The sequence below is a fragment of the Oryctolagus cuniculus genome, chromosome 5 (assembly GCF_964237555.1).
Source record: "Oryctolagus cuniculus chromosome 5, mOryCun1.1, whole genome shotgun sequence".
NCBI lineage: Eukaryota > Metazoa > Chordata > Mammalia > Lagomorpha > Leporidae > Oryctolagus > Oryctolagus cuniculus.
In genome coordinates, this window is record NC_091436.1 from 60,236,288 (window position 1) to 60,254,426 (window position 18,139).

At 36.9% G+C, this 18,139-nt stretch overlaps 1 protein-coding gene across 8 annotated transcripts in view; it reads left to right on the forward strand.

Moving 5' to 3' along the window:
- Positions 1 to 18,139, forward strand: part of REV3L (REV3 like, DNA directed polymerase zeta catalytic subunit) — a 190,476-nt gene that overhangs the window by 119,048 nt on the left and 53,289 nt on the right. For all 8 annotated transcript variants that reach the window (XR_011388583.1, XR_011388582.1, XR_007923204.2 and 5 more), the window contains 6 exons: positions 2,213 to 2,295; positions 3,587 to 3,712; positions 10,013 to 10,205; positions 11,577 to 11,688; positions 15,311 to 15,426; positions 18,000 to 18,118. Coding sequence is in view for 5 of the 8 variants with exons in the window: in XM_051855405.2 (XP_051711365.1) it covers positions 2,213 to 2,295; positions 3,587 to 3,712; positions 10,013 to 10,205; positions 11,577 to 11,688; positions 15,311 to 15,426; positions 18,000 to 18,118 (749 nt within the window). In the remaining 3 variants the exon portion in view is untranslated. The remainder of the gene's footprint in view (positions 1 to 2,212; positions 2,296 to 3,586; positions 3,713 to 10,012; positions 10,206 to 11,576; positions 11,689 to 15,310; positions 15,427 to 17,999; positions 18,119 to 18,139) is intronic.

Sequence of the window (18,139 nt, forward strand, 5' to 3'; positions counted from 1 at the left end):
TGCCTATTTGGCATTTCTGCTTGAATGCTTAAAGGCACTGTAAGGTCAGTATTTCTAAAACCAATTAGTGATCTTCCTGCATATATTCACCACCTCCCCAGCACACTCATACACACACACACACACATGCATATGTAGAAATTCCTCTTGTCATCTTTTAGTTTTCCTTATCTCAGTGAATGGTACCACCATTTTTCAGGCAATTACAGAAGTCAGAAACATAAAATGTATTTGTAACATCCAGCTGATTCCCTCAGAATGCACCATGTAATTTCTAGAAAGTCCAGTAACAAGTCCTGTCACTTGTTTATCTCCTAAATAATTCTTCTTGATTTTACTTGTACCAGCACAACCTTAGGGCCAAGATTGTCATCATCTCTCTCTTGGGCTGCAATAACTTTCTTATCCATTCTTAGCAATTTCCAGTTCTTTTATATAGTAATCAAGGAACATCCCTGCTCTTTTCCTAGTTAATTGCTACTCTCTCTTCATGTGTCAGTTCAAAGAGGCTTTCCTTAATCTCCTTGACTGGGTAAAAATTCGCAATTATATTCCTCTTTGGTGAACTCACCTCATTTATATAGTAGTCCCCCTTTATCTACACTTTCACTTTTTGTGGTTTCAGATGACCTGTGATCAACTAAGATCCCAAAAAATATTAAATGGAAAATTCCACACATAAGCAATTCATTGGTTTTAAATTGCATCCTTACTTGAGTAGCATGATAAATTCTCACACTGTCCTTCATCCCTCCTGGGATATAAATTACACCTTTGTCCAGCGTATCCACTCAGTAGACAAGGGTACTTTAAAAAGTTTGTGGAAAAATGGAATTAAAGATAAATTTGTTTAGGTGCAAAAATTTTGAAGTACATGCATAGTCACTTTGTAATACAAATTTTCTATGAACTTTTTAAAGATCCCTCTATGGTAATCTACCCATGGGATCACTTACTGGACATCAGCTGTTGCAGTAGAGCAATGCTATGTCCTGGTAACCCTTGTTTTAAGTTAATAATGAGGCCGGCGCCGCGGCTCACTAGGCTAATCCTCCGCCTAGCGGCGCCGGCACACCGGGTTCTAGTCCCGGTCGGGGCGCCGGATTCTGTCTCGGTTGCCCCTCTTCCAGGCCAGCTCTCTGCTGTGGCCAGGGAGTGCAGTGGAGGATGGCCCAGGTGCTTGGGCCCTGCACCCCATGGGAGACCAGGAAAAGCACCTGGCTCCTGGCTCCTGCCATCGGATCAGCGCGGTGCGCTGGCCGCAGCGCGCCGGCCGCGGCGGCCATTGGAGGGTGAACCAACGGCAAAAAAGGAAGACCTTTCTCTCTGTCTCTCTCTCTCTCACTATCCACTCTGCCTGTCAAAAAAAAAAAAAAAAGTTAATAATGGCCTTACAGCACAAGAGTAATAATGCTGGCAATTTGTGCCAAAGAGAAGCCATAAAATGCTTCCTTAAATGAACATAGAATATGATATTTTATAATATATTAAAATATATTATTATTCTATTTTATTAGTTGTTGTTAATATCTTACTATACCTAATTTATAAATTAAACTTTTATCATAGGTATGTGTGTATATGAGAAAAAACATTGTATACAAAGTGTCAGTTCTATCTGTAGTTTCAGGCATCCACAGAGGAGTCTTGGAACATATCCCCCTAGAAAGTAGGAAACCACTGTAATTTCATTTTTTAAATGTGTTTGATGACGGCCGGCGCCGCGGCTCAATAGGCTAATCCTCCACCTAGCGGCGCCAGCACACTGGGTTCTAGTCCCTGTCGGGGCGCCGGCGGCTTTCCCGGTTGCCCCTCTTCCAGGCCAGCTCTCTGCTGTGGCCCGGGAAGGCAGTGGAGGATGGCCCAAGTGCTTGGGCCCTGCACCCCATGAGAGACCAGGAGAAGCACCTGGCTCCTGCCTTCGGATCAGTGCGGTGCGCCGGCCGTGGCGGCCATTGGAGGGTGAACCAACGGCAAAGGAAGACCTTTCTTTCTGTCTCTCTCTCTATCTTCTCTGCCTGTCAAAGAAAAAAAAATGTGATGAATGTATGGTTCTTTCTGTAGACCAGGGGATCAGAGGTTTGAATTAGTTCCATTTTTAAATTATTCAGTCTTTGGGTGAATTTATAGGATAATACGATACTTAAGTGTTTAAAAAAGCAGAAGCTGGTAGTTTTGGTGTGCATATTAAAAATGAAATTTCTTTCTACAGAACCAAAAACCCAGAAGTTGAGTAGTAAGAAAGGAAGTAATACTGACAGTCTTAGAAGAGTACTCTTAACAACACAAGCAAAGGTAACTATATTAAACATATTTAAATATCAGTGGAAGATCCAGTTTTATTCTTAGATATCAGTTGGATAATTGATAGTTTTGTCTCAATTAAAAATTTTTTATTAGTTATATTTTTGCATCATTATTTCATATTATTGAGACAACAAGAAATTGCCTATTTTTTTAGTTTTTTTTTGTTGTTGGGATCTAAAAGATTCTTATATGTAAATACAAATATTACAGAGAAAGTGAATATGATAGCCAAAATGTGGATTATGAGGATACAAATACATTAACTGATTACTGGCAAAATCAGAACAATCCAATGACAGCAGAGCTCAAGTAAGTGATTTTTGATCCCACCAAAAATATATCCTTTTTCTTGGTTTATTAGTTTTTTCTCAAATATAACTTATTTTTTTTCAACTTAGTTTACTAAGTAGCAAAGGAAAGCAAATTTATTTACTACTGAATCTCTGAAAAGTCATAATGTCTTTATTCAAATGCTTAAAATATGACAGTATGAAGAAGTATATGATTATGTGAAAGAAGTATACATTAGATGTATCCCTGGAAATATGTGATGATAGAAATCACCTCCATGTTGGCTAACTGTATCAATAACTACATGAAATATGTTATTATTTCTATTTGAGATTATACTTAATAAACTTTTGTTTATGGAGCAATATTGTTGGATTACAAGCCATATGTATTAGAACAAGTGCCAGGGTATTGGAAATATAAATTAGTATTTTGGGGAAAATAGTTAATTGATATAGAAAGCAGAAAAATATTTTTTAAACAATGGAAAATTTTATTTTTTCTAAATGCTTGAAGATTATATATAATGTTTAATTCATTTCTCAGGTACATACTATATCAGGGTAAAATACAAATTCAGAATTTCAAATCTTTTACAAACTTTAACCAAAGTAGTAGCAAAATATATTGACTGCTTGCTTGTCTTCCTTTTAAGAAAGATCAAGACAAATGCCCATGTGATATAAATATCAACTATTTCCAAGACTATTTTTTTTTCAGTATTTGGGGCTTGTGAACACTGAAGATCATTATATGGCTTACTTATAGATTATATCAGATATTTCTGTGTATATCCAGTTCTGTTATCCTGAATTACTAACTTGAAAAGAATGTTAACAAAGCAGTTTTTTTCTTGACTTTAAGAGATGATCTGTTTGTCATTTATTACTAAACACATAAGACATATTACCTAAATGGAAATAAGTAATCAAAAGAAAGACAATGATTGTTCATTTATCTTTTTTTGGCTGTGTGTCTTTTTTAATAGAACCAATTTGCAACAGTAAATACCCCAAAGAAAGAAACTTCTCAGATTGATGGACCATCTTTAAACAATACTTACGGTTTCAAAGTCAGCCTACAAAACTTACAAGAGGCAAAAGCTTTACATGAGGTAAAACTGCAGCAATAAGAACATATACTGTGTTTAATTTTTAGGTTTGATTCTATAGCACAAGTATGAAAATTTTTTAATGAGAGGAATACGTTGAATTCTGTAGTTGTTAATCTTCATATTATTCTTATTTATTTATATAAAATAAAGTTTTAAAGCATGCCATCAATTGCTGATACTGCTTTGTGGTTTCAAAACTTTCACAAACCTCGTAACTTAAATTCCATTTATAGAAATTAGAAAAGATTTTTGAGCTATTAGAAAATATGTATTTGTTATTTGGGAATTGTTAAATTGTTATATCACATCCTCAAATGTGACATTTACTTGTATTTGCAGTAGTTTTCAGCTTGCTACAAAAAAGGATACATTATTCACATAATATCTAAATAACCCAGTTACCTTCACTGCACACACTATATGCCAAAGACCAGGATGTTGTTTCACAAAAATGTACATCACTCACAATATGGATTGGAAAGAATATGCCAATGAGCCTATATACATTTGTGTTAAAGAAAACACGACACAAAGCACATATCTGAATGACAATAAAGTGGAAATAAGAGTGTATTTTCAGTGTTTATGTCATTGCTCATTATGGTAGCCACTAGCAAAATGGTTTTTGAGAACTTAAAATTTTACTTTTACAACTAAGGAACTGAATTTTAAATCTTACTTAATTTGTATTTAAAAATTGATACTCAGCTCATTTATTAGAACACTTTTAAATATGATTGGAACAACTTAGATATGTAAAACTACTTTTTCAACTGTAGATTTTATGAAATCTAAATATAGATCAAGTATTTCCATAGGAAATTTAAGATGCACCTAGAGATGTGCTATAATTGTAAAATCTATATTAATTTCAAAGACTGAATAGGAAAAATATGTAAAATATTCAATAGTAATTTTTAGATTGTTATATGTTGAAAGGATAATATTTTAGATAAACAATTTGAGCATACCTAATCCAAACTCTGAAACTTTTTGAGTGCAGACATGATGCCACAAAAGGGTAACTCCATACTTCTGACCTCATATGATGTCACAGTCTGAACATGAGCCTCTAAAAATTTGGTATGAGGCAGGCATTTAGCTTAGTGGTTAAGATGCCTACTTCCCATATCAGAAAACCTGGCTTTGGTTCCTGGCTCCTACTTGGACTCCGCCTTCCTGCTAATGTGGTCCCTAAGAGACTGCAGTGTTGGCTCAAGTAGTTTTGTTCTAGCCACCCATGTCAGAGACCTGGATTGCATTCCTGGCTCCTGGGCTTCTGCCCCAGTCCAATCCTGACCCAATTCCCACCCTATTGTAGGCATTTGAGCTATAAACCAGCAGGCGAGAGCTTGCTCTTTCTCTGTCTCTTTAAAATAAATATATATTGTATAAAATTACATTCAGGCTATAAGGTATATATGAAATATAAATGAATTGTATGCTTACACTTGGGTTCAATCCCTAAGAGATCTCATGATATATGTATAAAATATTTCAAAATTTTAAAAACTCCTGAATACTTTTGGTACCAAGCTTTTCAGATAAGGGATCCTCAGTCTATACTGACAAAATAAAAATGTTTTTAAATGAATTTGACTTATTTTTACTTGTTATAATGTGGCTACTAGAAAATTTTAAATTACATATGGCTTTCATTATATTTCTGTTTGACCATGCTGGCTTATATAGTTGTTTTAGATCTTTGCTTTTAAAAAGGCAAAGAATCAGTAGCAACCACCTATAAGTTGGAATTCAATTTTTAGATTTTTTTATTCTTGTCAGTTCTGTCTTAAGCTGTTCTAAGGAATTGATTAGTATAAACTAAGAAATATTTGAATATTGTCCATTTTTACCATAAATTTGGACTGAAAATTGAATTTCTAATTACATTAGAACAGTCTTACTCTCTCATTTATTCTGTTCATTTTTACATTTTATCATTTGGCGACATTCATTTAGTTCCCATTTTATATCTTGTCCTGCATTAGTATGTGCAGACTAGTGATTAGCTCAGTAGTATATATCTTAAATGCAGACCCAAAATCAGAAAATTAAAGAGAATATTTTGCTTAAAAAGGCTTATGGAAGCAAATTTGATAAAACTTAGCCAAAAGACTTGTTACATGTCTTTATTCTTTCATTATTTGAAAACTTAACTTCTTACTTCAACTGTTACTTTACTAGCCTCATTTCTGGATCGTGGGCCCTCTTCAAGTTAAAAATCACATAAGATATTTGATTAATCACTGACAACTTCCTGACACAGGTTTTACTCATCTCATGACAAATATACTATCTACCTGGTGGTCAAAACATGAAGTGAACCAAAAAAAATCTGCCCTGGACTCTTCTTTTATTTAGAGAATTGTGCCCGTAACATGAAGTGAACCAAAAAAAATCTGCCCTGGACTCTTCTTTTATTTAGAGAATTGTGCCCGTAACACTTTTTCCATCTGTTTCCATTGCCCTAGGCTAATCTCTCTTTCTTATGCATATGAATACACAATGTAGAAGATAATGCATTTTCTGTCGAAGAATAGAAAGACAAATTTTGAGTGTGCAGTTTGACTGCGAAGAGGGCATTTGGCGTAGAGATGAAGACACTGCTTGGGATGCTCACGTTCTGTATTGGAGTTCCTCAGTTTGCATCCCAGCTCCATTCCCCATTCCAGCTTCCTGCTAATTTGCCCTGGGAGGAAGCAGGTGATGGCTCAAGTAGTTGGGTCCCTGCCACTCACATAGGACCCTGGACTGGGTTCCTGGCTGTGACCTGATGCAGTCCCGACTCTTGAAGGCGTTCAGAGAGTGAAGCTGCAAATAAGAGCTCTATCTCTGTTTCTTTCTGCTTCTCAAATTAAAAATGGCCTTGTAAATATATAAATCAACCTCTAAGACTTTTCTTTTCTTTCTTTCTTTTTTTTTTTTTTTTTTTTTTTTTTTTTTTTTTAAGATTTTTATTTATTTGACAGGTAGAGTTGCAGACAGAGAGCAAGGTCCTTCCTCCATTGGTTCACTCCCCAAATGGCCATGACGGACTGAGCTGCACCCATCCGAAGCCAGGAGCCAGGTGCCTCCTCCTAGTCTCCCATGCGGGTACAGGGGCCCAAGCACTCGGGCCATCCTCCACTGCTCTCCTGGGGCACAGCAGAGAGCTGGACTGGAAAAGGAGCAACCGGGACTAGAACCTGGTGCCCATATGGGATGCCGGTGCTGCAGGCGGAGGACTAACCCAGTGCGCCACGGCGCGGACCCCAAGACTTTTTTCTTATTTTGAAAGACAGTAGGCCCGCGCCGCGGCTCACTAGGCTAATCCTCCGCTTTGCGGCGCCGGCACACAGGGTTCTAGTCCCGGTCGGGGTGCCGGATTCTGTCCCGGTTGCCCCTCTTCCAGGCCAGCTCTCTGCTGTGGCCCGGGAAGGCAGTGGAGGATGGCCCAAGTGCTTGGGCCCTGCACCCCATGGGAGACCAGGAGGGAGCACCTGGCTCCTGTCATCGGATCAGCGCAGTGCGCCGGCCGCGGCGGCCATTGGAGGGTGAACCAACGGCAAAGGAAGACCTTTCTCTCTGTCTCTCTCTCTCTCTCTCTCTCACTGTCCACTCTGCCTGTCCAAAAAAAAAAAAAAGTGACATAGAGGGAGGGCAAGATCTTCCATCTGCTAGCTCACTCCCCAAATGCCTGTGACAGCAGGGGGTTGGCCAAAGCCAGGAACCAGAAACTCCATCTGGATCTCCCACATGGATGGCATCAACTGCTGCCTTCCCAGGAGCATTAACAGGAAGCTAGATTGGAACCAACAGCAAAGGAAGACCTTTCTCTCTGTCTCTCTCTGTCCACTCTGCCTGTCAAAAAAATTAAAAAAAATAAAAAAAAAAGAAGTAGAGTAGCTGGGACTTGAACTGGCACTTGATAATGGGATGTTGGTTTTGCATATGGTGGCTTAACACTCTATATCACAATAACCACCCTAGTCCAAAACTTGACCTGAGGTTGTCTTCATAGTCTGCGATAGTCTTTCCACTTGACCATCCTTTTCTAATTAAACTGGTTTGTTCTGTTTTGAGTGAGATATTTCCATTTAAAAATTTTGTATTTGCTAAATTAATGCATGCTGATTGTTAAGTCCTGAAGAGTATATGTTTAAAAGTTCTTTCCTCTAGTTCTCCATTTTACTTAGTCTGGTTTTTTATAATTAGATCTTTAAAAAATACAAATAGAAATAAATATATTTCTGATGAAAGAGATATTTGTGGGTATTTATTATTCTTAACGTTTAAATGTATAATCAGGATTGTTTAAGTTTTTAAAAGTAATAAAATATTGGGCCGGTACTGTGGCTCACTTGGTTAATCCTCCACCTGTGGCGCCGGTGTCCCATTTGGGCTCCTGGTTCTAGTCCCGATTGCTCTTCTTCCAGTCAGCTCTCTGCTGTGGCCTGGGAAGGCAGTAGAGGATGGCCCAAGTGCTTGGGCCCCTGCACCCACATAGGAGACCAGGAAGAAGCACCTGGCTCCTGGCTTTGGATCAGCACAGCGCCAGCCGTAGCGGCCATTTTGGGGGTGAACCAATGGAGAGAGGACCTTTCTCTCTCTCTCTCACTGTCTATAACTCTACCTGTCAAATAAAAAATAAAAATAAAAAAGTAATAAAATATTTACTAATGAGCTCATGCAGTATTACATGTACATGGTAAAATTCAATCAGGATAAAAACATTTACAGTGAAGAATAAGCTTTCCCCTTACCTCGGTCTACCAGTTTTTTTTTCCCAAAGATAGTAGGTAGCTGTATATTTTCTGTATATCTGCAGAAGTTTCCTGTGCTTCTGCTTGCTTTTCTTAGAAGCATACTATATAATGGTTTCATGCATCATTGTATTGTACTGATCTTTTCCATAATTGGATATAGATATCTGACCTATTCCTTTGAAAAAAATCTTTTTTAATTTGAGAAGTAGAAAGACACACAGTTCCCAACTGCTTGTTCATTCCCCAGATGCCCACAGTGACTGTGGTTGGGCTGGATCAAAGCCAGGAACTCAATCCAGGTCTCTCATGTGGGTAGCGGGAAATCAAAACACTTGAATTACAGTTGTTCAATCATAGGGTATATGCTGGCAGGAATCTGAAATTGGGAGCAGAGCTGAGACTCAAACCCAGGCACTTCAGTATTATAAATGGGCATCCCAAGCAAAGTTTAACTGCCAGGCCAAATGCCCACCCCTTCTTTTGAGCATTTTAAAGGGAATAGGGTATTCCACTGTATGTAGAGGCTATGGAGATGACATAATCTGTGTAACCAGTCCCCAAATGATAAACATTTAGATTTTCTCCAGTTGCTTGCTATATTCTTGAGTGAACATTCTTGGGTATGTATTCTGATTACATGTATGAGTTTATAGGATTAATTCTCAGAAATAGAATTGCTAGATCAGAAAATAAGCCAATTTTAAATTTTGAAAGATATTTCTCAATTGTCTGCCAAAGAGATTTACCAGATTATATTCCCATCACTAGTGAGAGCCCTGCAGGTACATTTCGTCACTAGTTTGAGTGTAAAACAAATACAAATTTGTTAAATTTATTTGTTATGAATAATCATCAGTATTATAGTATGCTACTGTTTTTCATTCCAGGTGTGTGTGTGTGTGTGTGTAGTAAAATGATGGGGGTATAATTCCAGTTCTAATCATGAATCCAATCTGTGTTTCACTTTTCTTACTCAGAACTTCTACTTACACTTGTCTTGTTTTAGAAAACTAAGGATTATGGTTAAAAGTTTTTATAAGCAGAGGAAAAGAAGTGTGAAAAGCAAGTCTGTTTTTTTAGACTATATATCAAAGAAAAAATGTTCATAGGTAAAAATATTGCTGTTACATAGTTGATACCATAACAATTTTTTGACATTGTTTATGTTGTTGTTGTTCTTTGTTTTCTTCATATAGAAAAACTAAAAAATATGCCTGGTAAATACAATAATTAAAATATAAGTAACTCTCAAGTAGAACAGGAATTGCAAGTCAGTGCATATATTTTATTCAAATAGTTTTAAGTATGGTCATTGAAAAATTACAGCTCTAACAGATTTTCTAAAATAAAACATGAATTAATTTCACTTCAGTTCAAGCAAAAATCTTTTTGCATTAATCTTTGGAGTGTTAAATTGTGACTTTGTCTTTCACAGGCATTTTTCTGTAATTTTATACACATACCACCTTAGAGTCTTACTGAAGCATACTTCTTTTTTGAGCAGGCATGTCCCAAAATAATTTTTAAGCTTATTTTTTATTTCCTTTTATAGATACAGAATCTTACTCTAATCAGTGTAGAATTACATGCTCGAACTAGAAGAGACTTAGAACCAGATCCTGAATTTGACCCAATCTGTGCTCTGTTCTACTGCATCTCATCTGATACACCACTACCAGATACAGAAAATACAGAACTCACGGGTGTCATAGTGATTGATAAAGACAAAACAGCCTTCGGACAAGGTATTATTCATTTTAATTAATGGTATACCTACATGCCATAGGTTGATTCTTGTAATGGGGAGTTACTGTGCTGTAGATCTAATCCAAGTAAACATAAGAACTTTTTTCTCAAATATTTGCTGAGGTGGATGTAGGAGGCTGTTGATAACTTTGTTCTAGACACATTATTAGTTGAACTGTTGACAAAAGTCATAAATATCTTAATAAAATTTCTAATTAGTATATCTTTCTAAATAGTTTATAAACTACTAATTGTTAATTCAGAATATGATGTATATCTAGATTAGGTGGACAGTGTCTGCCTCATATCTATATAGGGATATTGATGCTAATAGAGTTTCTCTTTGCCTTAGGAAATTCTTAACTGTTGTGGGTAACTTAATGGCTTAGGAGTGACTTTTAAGATATATTCTAACTTGTTTTTATCTCTTTCTAAATACATATACTTTTGGCTCAGAGATTCTTCAAATAATGTACTGTATAGGACATTTTATAAAACACATGAGTCCTCACATCAGTTTATAGTGGTAAATACTACAGATGCATTCAGTCCAGTGAGGAAAAACTCTTAGCACAGGAGAAAAACATATGAGATTTGTCTTATCAGTTTAATCAGTAATTGCTTGAGCTGCGACATGTCAACTCACCAGCCAGTTATTGAATTTTGATTATTTTTCCAGTCTAGTTGATGTCACTTTGGTAGTTTGAGAGCAACCATGATGAAAAGTCTTTACGTCAGGGAAAAAGGCAAACACTATAAATGAAGACATTTTTCCTTAGAGGTGGTTGTTAAACATTTTCCAGCACACTGCTAAATAAAATAGTCTCTACTAAACAAAGATCTTCCTGTTAGGAAGAGTAAAGAAAAAAAAACAGAAAATCCCTTTTAAGAAATTTTTTAAGAAATTGGGGGCCGGCGCCGCGGCTCACTAGGCTAATCCTCCGCCTTGTGGTGCCGGCACACGGGGTTCTAGTCCCGGTCGGGGTGCCAGATTCTGTCTCGGTTACCCCTCTTCCAGGCCAGCTCTCTGCTGTGGCCAGGGAGTGCAGTGGAGGATGGCCCAAGTGCTTGGGCCCTGCACCCCATGGGAGACCAGGATAAGTACCTGACTCCTGCCATTGGATCAGCGCGGTGCGCCAGCTGCGGTGGCCATTGGAGGGTGAACCAATGGCAAAGGAAGACCTTTCTGTCTGTCTCTCTCTCTCACTATCCACTCTGCCTGCCAAAAAGAAAAAAAAAAAGAAATTGGGATTACTGTATTCTTATTTGGATATATACTTTCTTCCTTTGAAATACTTCAGTAGCATAACTCCACTCAAAAGTAAGAGATAATTATGTTACATGTAATAAACATTTTGTTTATTTCTTAGATATCAGATATCAGACACCATTACTTATCAGATCTGGAATTACAGGACTAGAAGTTACCTATGCTGCTGATGAGAAGGCACTGTTTCAAGAAATTGCAAATGTAATAAAGAGGTATTGTTTTGTAATTTTTGCTTTTTTCCAGATTTTGTTCAGTCTTTCTATGCTGTTACAGATAATGCAGATAAAAGTTAAAAGAGGGAAAGAATCCCTTCCAATGACTTGAAAGTAGTTATGCCTGGAAAGAAGATTTTGCACTCAAATCTTACCACCATCACCATTTCTATCAAATAAGGAATGGGGAAAACAATATATTAATTTCCAAATTGAGAGTCCAGTGATACAGAAATATTTTCGTAGCTTCTAGCTCCCAGATGGATTTTAAGGTCATTTTTCTTTGTTGCTGAAATAAACTGTACTAAAGTTATTGTAGTGGCCAGCATTGTGGTGCAGTTTGTTAAGTCACCACCTGTAATACCTGCTTCTCATATGATCAGTGATTCCAAGTCCTTGCTGCTTCACTTCCAATCCAGCTCCCTGCTAATGGTCCTGGGAAGACAGTGGAAGATGGCCCCAGTGCAACCTGCTACCCATGCAGGAGACCCAGATGGAGGTCCAGTCTCCTGGCTCCAGACTGGCCCAGCCCTTGCCACTGCAGGCAGCAAATGGAAGATCTCTCGCTCGCTCTCTTTCCCCATTTCTCTCTCGCTCGCTGTCTGGCTCTGTGTGTGTGTGTTTCCCTCTAACTCTGCCCTTAAATAAATCTTTAAAAAGTTAAATTGTAGTATTCATTAAATAAGTTTCTACTTGAAAGCCAACCACCATTTCAGTCACTCTCTGTTTTAATGCTTTCTCAGTTCTAAGCCAAAGAATTTTAATTGAAAAATAATTAAGTGCATCTTTGCATTTTTTCAAGAGTTTAATTGTTGGTGATCTCTTATTAAATACTTCATTTTTTAGGAACTGAAACCTTCTTGTAGGTTTAGGTTTCTAAATGCCTAAAGTGGGTTAAACAGTACTTTCTGGATCCTGGAGTACAGGTGAAAGCTATCCCTTGAGCATGTTCTTAAACTCACCCCTTTCTATTTTGTAATGTTCTTTATATATTAGTCCAAGCAACCCTGTCAAAAAATTATTTCATTTTGTTCATCCCGTGTTTTGAGTACTTACTCAGCACGGGCCTTGAGTCAGCCAATTCTGTTTTTGTCTTGAGCAATTTACTTATCTCTCTAAGCTTTGTTTTCGTCATCTATAGAATGTAACATGCATAAGAACTAAATAAGATAATGGACATCAAACTCTTAATCTGCTGCCTGCTACATAATACTTAAATGTTAACTATAAGATACAGAAATAGATGCAAAAATAAAATGAATAAAATGTGGATATTCTTTCAAGAGTTGAATTGCCTTTAAATTTTCTACTCTTAATATCTACTTCTTCAAGTGGCAAATAAAAAGTACTATAAAGTGATATTAAAAGGAGTAGAGCAAAATTCAATATCTTTTTACAATCGTTTTTCTCTTTCCATACTTCCTTGGACTACGAATAATTGTATATTTTTCCCTAACAAATAGTAAGCTGTGCTTCCTCCATTTTCTTCTTCCTTACATTACATCCTACCCATTTAACTTTAGAGTTAACTTTTCAAGATCGCGCCTTCCCCTCCATGGCCATTGCCATTACCCGAAAGTACTGTAATCCCTCAACTGTATATATGTTAGTGGATTATTTAGAATATTAATTGTGAAACATCTTTTCTCTACCTAAGCAAATAAAAGCATTTTCCTATTTATTCTGCTTCCATCTTCTCCAGTTTTTTTACCTTTGCCACTAATCCTATCTACACAATCTTGTTCTTTCTGTAATTTTTAGAAACCTGATAGACTGAATAAAACTCACTAGAAATGAATAAGTTATCAGAACTTTTGTTATCAAATGTTTTCATAGGTTAAACAATAGAATCATTTAGTTTATAAAATTGAAACAGTCTTAAATATTTTCTAGGACTACACAGCCTCATGTTAAAAAATAAACATATGTATGGGGCCGGCGCCATGGCTCACTTGGTTAATCCTCCGCCTGTGGCGCTGACATCCCATATGGGCACCGGGTTCTAGTCCGGGCTGCTCCTCTACCATGTCCAGCTCTCTGCTGTGGCTCGGGAAGGCAGTGGAGGATGGCCCAAGTGCTTGGGTGCTGGTACCCGCATGGGAGACCAGGAGGAAGGAAGCACCTGGCTCCTGTCAGATCAGCGTAGCTCTGGCTGTAGCAGCCATTTGGGGGGTGAACCAACGGAAGGAAGACTTTTCTTTCTGTCTCTCTCTCTCTCTCTCACTAACTCTGTCAGATAAATAAACAAACATATATATGTAATGTACCTGTAAAATATTGAAACAACTGTGTAATTCTTGTACAGGAACAAAATCTGTGAAATAAATCTAGTAAGAGAAGAAAAGGGTAATATTTTGTTAGTTTTTTTTTTCCCAGCAGTTATTTCTGAGCAGTACCAGTTTATAAAAAAGACTAGTTTTTGAGACAAAATTATTTTTATAACATTATTTAAAAATGAATGTGGTTAACCAGTTCAATTTCCACAACAGAATATTAAGCTAATTGCAATGAAAATTCCTCTAATAGCAAGATATTTTGTTAATCAGAGAGATCCAAATGAAATTAGAAGAAATCTCTTTGTATATTAGGAGTTTCAACAAAGGGACTCTTTGATCACCCACCATCTTCTTGCAGCTAAAACATTTATGTGATAGGAACTCCAGGAATCTTCCAAATTCTTCTCTGATCAAGGTCAGCCGTGACCACATTGTAGTGCCTGTTCTGTGTTACTCTAAGTACTAAGAAGTCCACTATGTGGGTTATTTGTTCTGTGCATGGGGATTGGATCCCTTATGCTCCTTCAGGCCACCTGATACTTCTGCCCCATTTTCTCTTATTCATCCATTATGTAGTTAGTCTTACAGGGAGATGCACTGGACATGGAGGTAGTCCAACTTTGACTCCTCTTAAGTAGAATTTACATTTATGGAAGAGATGATTGATATCAGCTTCCTCACACAGAAGATTCCTGTAGTGCCTGCCATATAAACACCTAAGTATACTTGCAGCATGAAGAAGGTATTGACTTAGGCTGTGTTGGAAGACTGAGCAGGAAAGGTATTGGGATACTTCTTGAGTACCCTGGGATCTTCTTGGACTTCCTTTCTGGATATATGCTTCATTGCTGCTTATTACTTGCTTTTCTTGTTTTTCTATATTTGTGGCTTAATCCTGCTCATTCAGAATTGCCAGCCATGTGGCATTTCTTCCAATCAAATGCTTTTAATAGACTGATGAATAAGTCTACTTGACAATTTTGTTAGGTTAATCAATTAGTGTTTATTACATAGGCCAGGCCATTATTTCAAAAATTTCAGTCCTATTTTTATAGAGAAAAGCACATGTATAACAATTGCATTATCTTTTCATAAGGTTGAGAGCTACTCTACAAGTCTGTAGTATAACAATGGACTATGAGCAGATGACTAGATGGCACTTGGGCCATCTTCCACTGCCTTCCCAGGCGTATTAGCAGGTAGCTGGACTGGAAGCAGAGCTGCCAGAACTTGAACTGGAGCCCATATGGGATGCTGGCTTCACAGGTGATGGGTTGACCCTTCACACCATAGTGCCAGCCCCTCAAATTTATGGTTCTTGTTTAATTTTTTCATTCCTTCTTTAGGTATGATCCTGATATTCTGTTAGGATATGAAATTCAAATGCATTCCTGGGGCTACCTCTTACAAAGAGCTGCTGCTTTAAGTGTTGACTTATGTCAGATGATCTCTCGTGTGCCAGGTATGTAGTATGTTGAAGGTCTTATAGTTCTACCACAGAACAAATTATAAATTAAATAAAGGCAAGATTGTTCTGGCCCATTTTTTAATGCTAAATTATGTAAGTTCTAGAAATATCCTAACTGCATTATAAAAAAATATAAAAATCAAGAAAAGAAAAAAAAATCCCAATCTCACTGCTGTTTTTATCGTTAGTATATTTGTTGGTTTTTTTCTGTCACTCATTTTTCATTTGTAGACTTTTTTTTAATATAATGCCAAGCAGCTTGTATCTTGTCCTATATGTTTTTCTTAATTATGAGACTGTCTCATAATTATTATAAAGCTACATAACATTTCTTTGACTTGATGTACGTAACTTTATTCTATTTGGTTCTATATTTTATCTATTTGATTGGTGAGGAAGGACAGATGGGTTCAGGAACACTAACAGCTAATTAATCAGTTACTTTTCAATTACTTATAATAGTAAGACATATGACTTTTGAGTAGAAATTAAATGAAAGTTCATGTCTTTCAAAACCACTACTGAAAGCATTTTTAGGAGGCAACATGGGACAAAAGGAGGTGAATGGTTAGGGAGACAGAATAGTAGTGGCAAAAAACACAGATTTAAGAGAAAGACTTCCTGAATTCAAATCCTCACTAATGTCATTAACTAGCTGTGTGATGTCAAGAAAATTATTAAACACTTCCATGCCTCAGTTTATTCATATGTAAAATAGAGATAATAATAAAATATATAGGGCAGATGTGAAGTACTTAGAACAGTGCTTGAGAACCAAGTAAACATTATCTAAGTGTTTGTGAAATAGGAATACCCCAACTTTTAAATAATATTAATATTAAGAAAGAGACTTGGGAGTGGGTGACATGGTCTTTGGGATGAGGTAATCCTGATTTAGAATAGTAGTGTTTTTCTCAACTCAGGGCAAGATATAAAATTTTTTGTAGAATTTTCTATAATGCAGAATAAAAATTTTACTAACATACAGTAGTCATATTAAAATAAAAGCAATATATAAAATTCCTATAACATAATGGACACTTAGTATGTGATAAACAATTTTGTTATTCAAGAGCCTCTAGTCAATGACATTTACCTATCCTTAGTGTTATTTTCTACTCTAGGTAAAATCATCTTCTAAGAAATAAGACTCGGAACTCTGTGCTGTGAGAAACTCTTAATCTGGTTCTCCATATGCAATTAGGAGAATTTCTTCTTGAATATGAACATCATTAATTGATGTCAAATTTTTCAGGGAATTGTTTTATTAAAACATTGTCATTTTTCTAAGAAGTGATCAGTTTGACCATGGACTTTATTCATGCTAAAATTTTTAAAATGTTGTAGTTTTTAGGTATTTGCAAAAGTAGCTCCAGAAATTATCATTTAAAAAATGGGAGCAGGGGAAGCTGCTGTTGTGGCACAGTGAATTAAGCCACTGCCTGAGACACCAGCACTGCAAATGGCAGTACCAGTTTGAGTTCCAGCTACTTTGCTTCTGATCCAGCTCACTGCTGGGAAAGCAGTAGGAGATGACCCTAACGTACTTAGACTCCTGTCACCCACAGAGGAGATCTAGATGGAGTTCCTGGATTCTGGCTTCAGCCTTGCCCAGACCTGGCTGTAATAGCTACTTGCGGAGTGAACCAACAGAAAGAAAATTTTGTATGTGTGGATGTGGGTATGGGTATAATTTCTCCTCTATTACTCTCCGTATCTGTAGGGGCTACATTTGTGGATTCAACTAACCACAATTGAAAATATTGAGAAAAAGAATTGCTTCTATACTGAACATGTACAGACATTTTATCTTTTTTTTTAAAGATGTATTTATTTATTTGAAAGTCAGAGTTACGCATAGAGAGGAGAGGTGTAGAGAGAGAGAGAGAGAGAGAGTCTTCCATCCGTTGGTTCACTCCCCAATTGTCCGTAATGCCCAGAGCTGTGCCAATCCTAAGCCAGGAGCCAAGAGCTTCTTCGGGTCTCCCATGCAGGTGCAGGGGCCCAAGGACCTGGTCCATCTTCTACTGATTTCCCAGGCCATAGCAGAGAGCTGGATCGGAAGTAGAGCAGCCAGGTCTTGAACCAGCACCCATATGGGATGCCGGCTTTTCAGGCCAGGGTGTTAACCCACTGAGCCACAGCATTGGCCCCCAGACATTTTTTCTTATCATTAGTTGCGAAACATTAAGTATTAGCTATTTACTTAACATTTGCATCGTATTTGGTATTATAGGTAATCTGGAGATGATTTCAGATATTCAGAAGGATGTGTATATGTTATAAGCAAATACTATGTCATTTTGGAAGGGGTTTGAGAATACACAGATTTGGGTATTGAGAGGGTAAGGGTCTTGGATGTGATGTACAGAAAGAGCAGAGTGTTTGTTTTCAGTTGTTTTTATCTCACAACATTCTTTCATTATTTTAAGAAAAATTTTCTTGCCAATATAAAATAGACTATGAATTATATTTAATCTTTACCCTATTATTCTCATTTTCTTTGCCATGATTTTCTTGAAAATATTTTCTGTGAACCCTGACACAATCTATATTCATTTCTAAAGATGACAAGATTGAGAACAGATTTGCAGCTGAAAGAGATGAGTATGGATCAGATACAATGAGTGAGATAAATATTGTTGGCCGAATTACACTAAATCTATGGAGAATTATGAGAAATGAGGTAAGGGGCTTTATCTAAAAT